The sequence below is a fragment of the Kryptolebias marmoratus genome, linkage group LG24 (assembly GCF_001649575.2).
Source record: "Kryptolebias marmoratus isolate JLee-2015 linkage group LG24, ASM164957v2, whole genome shotgun sequence".
NCBI classification, from domain to species: Eukaryota; Metazoa; Chordata; class Actinopteri; order Cyprinodontiformes; family Rivulidae; genus Kryptolebias; species Kryptolebias marmoratus.
The window spans coordinates 14,400,515-14,404,607 of NC_051453.1; the positions used below are offsets into that span (position 1 = coordinate 14,400,515).

The 4,093-nt window shown below is 44.0% G+C and overlaps 1 protein-coding gene across 1 annotated transcript; it reads right to left on the minus strand.

The window, feature by feature from the left end:
* Nucleotides 1–1,062: 1,062 nt before the first annotated feature.
* Nucleotides 1,063–3,746, minus strand: rxfp3.2b (relaxin family peptide receptor 3.2b). The gene has a single exon (XM_017406961.3). It carries the CDS (start codon nucleotides 3,536–3,538, stop codon nucleotides 2,345–2,347), a length of 1,194 nt encoding a protein of 397 aa, XP_017262450.1. The 5' UTR covers nucleotides 3,539–3,746; the 3' UTR covers nucleotides 1,063–2,344.
* Between the last annotated feature and the right edge of the window lie 347 nt (nucleotides 3,747–4,093).

Genomic DNA, 4,093 nt, shown 5'->3' on the forward strand with positions numbered 1-4,093 from the left:
TAAAGACAATTAATGTCCTGTCTGTTGTAGATAACTCTGTAAACAGCCTAAATCTGAAGAAATAAGAGTTCAATTCTGACCAGACTGGCAATCAAACAGTTATTCTGAGCGGGGTCAACACCAAAGTGGATTGCTGACATCTTCTCATGCAAAAACCTGGTGAAATAACTACCCTCCTGTGCATCATTTGACTGTCATTTCCAAGAGTACTGACTTATTACAGGGATTATAACACAAAGTTGGATTAACTCTACTATAAACATTTATGTTATCAATTATTGCAAGTTTATTTACATAGAAGTTTGAGTTTTGTTTATCACCAGCTAGCTGTAGCATTTCCATTGCAGCAGAATCATGTCGAGCAGGAATATTTCTGCCAGAATAACCATGTATCATAGAATTGATGGCCATATGATTTATAAAACAGTGCTAAGAGACTGTTTATATTATAGTTGTCTTCAGACTGTAGTATTCAGTTTTGGTTTTGGCCCTGCTCTGACTAGTCGTTAGTTTATCAGTCTGATCAGAATTAAGAGCTGTCTATAAAAGTTAATACATTAATGTTTCTTAACCTGTCCACAGAACCCCACTTTAAAGTATAATTTATCAATTTAACCATTTGGAAAGAGTTTAGATGTCAGTAGTTAACAACTAATTTAGTAGCTATTATTGCTAAATTGTCTTGAGTAGGTTTTTTAGAAAAAAAACCCCTGTCATCCTTTTGTTCCTCCTCATCCATCTGGAAGAAGAAAAGCTACCCTCTCTGTCAGCTTAACGTCCCAGTTAACTGCACATCTGTGAGCACCTTTTTTTCCCAGATTAGTTTTGCGGCACAGCCCCGATGCTGTTATTGACTGAAGAGGTGCTGCGCACCAACGCAGAAAGAGAGAATTAAATCTCATTAATAAAAGATAAGACGAGCAACGGTCTGGCTTTTGTCTGATGCCCTCCTGCCAGTGAAAGATTGTCTTACAAACACCCCTGGTGACTTTTTTTTTTTTTAATCTTGCCACGTATGATATGTGCTAGGAATTTTGACCTCACCTGGTCCAATTATTCCAAATGCATAGCTCAGTTTGACAGCTTTTATTTCAGACTTAATTTCAGTCAGTACACGTTTGTTTATTGAAACATCAAACATCTTTTAATAAAGAAGTCAAGAATACAGAATATTTAGAGAAAAGCAACATTTTACATGGATATATATTGTAATTATTTGCCTGTTCAGCAGCCATGAAAGTAATTAACCTTGTAACTGAGCAGAAAAGGAAATGCTCTTGTTGGCATCAGTAAACCATTAAAAATGCCCCGTTTTTACGAATGAGTGGCCTGGATTGAAAATGATGCAAATTTGATGCAAAATCTAAAATATTCATGACCAAATCTGACACATCTGCTGCTATGAGAAAACTGAATATGCGAGTGTGAGAGTGACTCGGAGATCAAGTGGGCGCCAAAAGGTGTTCAGCAGTATTTCTGTTTGCGTGCGCGCGCCACACTGCAAACACCCTCAGCTCCCATCCAAACAGTGTCAAGATTTGTAGCACCAAGACAAACAGTTAATCTTGGGAGATTATTTTCATGTATTTCTGATCCTCGTGGACAGCATTTATATTTGATGAGGTCTTGCCTTCAAAAGAAAAGGAAATAGGTTTAAGTTTTCACACTTTCTTTGCCTTTTATTGTTTCATTGTGTAGACATGAGCCATCTATCCAAGGCAATGCAATCAACATTGACTATGCTAATTTATTTGACCCTGCAAAATAAATGACAGACACTGCAATTGTATTATATATTAATAGACTTTACAATTATTCTGCTTTTCTTATTGCATTTCATGTAAAGCTAAAACTTCTATAAACCACAGACTTACTTTTTTCAGTATGTCTTTAAATTTTATCTTTATCACTTGTACACAATAGCTCTGAAGAACAAACACGAAACAGAAAGCGACTGGCTCACAGTAAATCTCCCATTTTTCCCCGGAGATTGAGTGCTACTTGTGTCTGTACATGACATATTACTAGAGAGCAGCGCTGCCTGTCACACACAGTGAAGGAGTGAGCTAACCTAACAACAAAAGGATATGCGGCAAAGTGAGTCCTGTAGATTACTGTGAAATTGGTCCACACCCAATGGTGCTGTCCACTGTCATTTTGTTGCTTTTGGCAGCCAGAGAAAAGTGTGGCTTTCTGTTTTGAAAGGATAGAATTTAATACCATGCAAGCATCTCAAGATCAGTCGAAGCAAGTATACTCTTTTTGGGTCAGTTATTTGCTCTTTTGTATTTTTTTTACTTTTCTTTTTTTTTTTTTTCTCGTCACAGTAAGCTGGTCATCCAAATCAGACATCCATTTGGACCAGCACCAGAACAGGCGGTGCCTCGGCCACTTTGGTTTTGCGACGCAGCAAATGAGTCAAGCTCCTGAAGGATGGCGTGGCGTGGAGGAGAAGTTCCTTGAGACCTGCCCGAAACTCCCTGCGAACCAGGCAGTAGAGCACCGGGTTGAGGCAGCTGTTCGTTTGCGCCAGACACACAGTTATGGGGAAGGCGTAGGCCTGCGCATTGTAGAACGCCTTGCTGAAAGGAACAAGGTCAAACTTTATGAGCACCCCCCAGAACGTCAGAGCCTGATTGGGAAGCCAGCACAGAAAGAAGGACAGAACCACAATGGCAATGGATTTGGTCACTTTGGAGCGCCGGTTCTGCCGGCCTTGCTTCACTTCTGGGCCTGCTGCTCCTGCGATGCGCCGGCTGAGGATGACGCGCAGCAGAAGTAGGTAGCAGACAGTGATTATGATTAGGGGGATAAGAAAGCCCAGCAGGATCTTTTGTAGCTGATACAGACCCAAAAGGAGCTGTGGATCCCAGCTTCCTGAGTCTGGGAAACGGACCAGGCAGAGCTCCTCATCTGACACCTCAGCGCTGGTGGAGTAGATGGCATGAGGCAAGGTGGCCAGCAGGGAGACAGCCCAGATGCCAAGGCTTGTCCACTTGGCCCAGGCAGCAGCCGCTCTCCGGCTGTGCATCTTCAGTGCGGAGGCGATGGAGTAGTACCGTGCCACGCTCATCGCCGTCAGGAAGAACACGCTGGCATACATGTTCATGGTGGTGACGGAGCTGATGATTTTGCACATCACTCGGCCGAATGGCCAGCGGAAGTCCAGGGCTGTGTCCACGGCCCAGAAGGGCAGAGTCAGAACAAACTGCAGGTCTGTGATAGCCAGTCCCATTACAAAGCAGTTGATGGATGACTGCTTCTGCCTGTGACGCGAGTGTAGCAGGTACAGAGCCAGAGAGTTTCCAACCAGCCCCAATGCACATACTATAGAGTACACACAAGCTATCATCACACGTACCACCAGGCTGGAGCTGTCTCCTTGAAACTCCATGATGGATTCCCTGGTGAGAAGCTGCAGCCAGCAGTGCAGCGACAGATTGCTGCTGGAACCTCCGCTGCCATGTCCAGCCTTGTCCTCTTCTAGTTCACATGTCTCTGGAGCCACTGTTTGGACCCCAGTCTCATTCAGAGGCATGTCTGGACTCTCCTTCTCACATGCCAACCTCAAAGTCGGAAAGCTGCTTTGTGCCACACAAGACGCGCAGAAAAAGTTTGCCCCGATGGCATTTTCAGCTCTCCTGTTGTGCCAGAGTCCATCCGCGCCACACAGATGGCAGCCTCAGCCGCGATGATCCTCCTCTCATTTCCACTGTCTACTCTGTCTCACAACCTCGGAGCGCGCCACGTCCGCTTATTATAGCTCCGACGTGAGCGCGCAGCGGTGCGCGGCGAACCGTCTTCATCTCCCCAGCCCGATGATTGGAAGAAGGCGAATCCATCCTCCGATTATTGGCACATCAAAGTCTCGACGTATATCTCCACAGAGGTGAAGCTGATGTATTTTCCCCCACACCTGTGAAAAGTGGATCATGTTTATGTTCCGACCTTTTTTTTTAAATTTTCGCGACAGGAAAACAGCGCATGAAATGTGCCAAAGTGGTTGTTCTGAGCTCCGATCAACTTTAAAGACATTAGGGACTTGTGAAAACTTCTCAGCAAATGTCTGTCTAAAAACTAAAAACTAAAAACA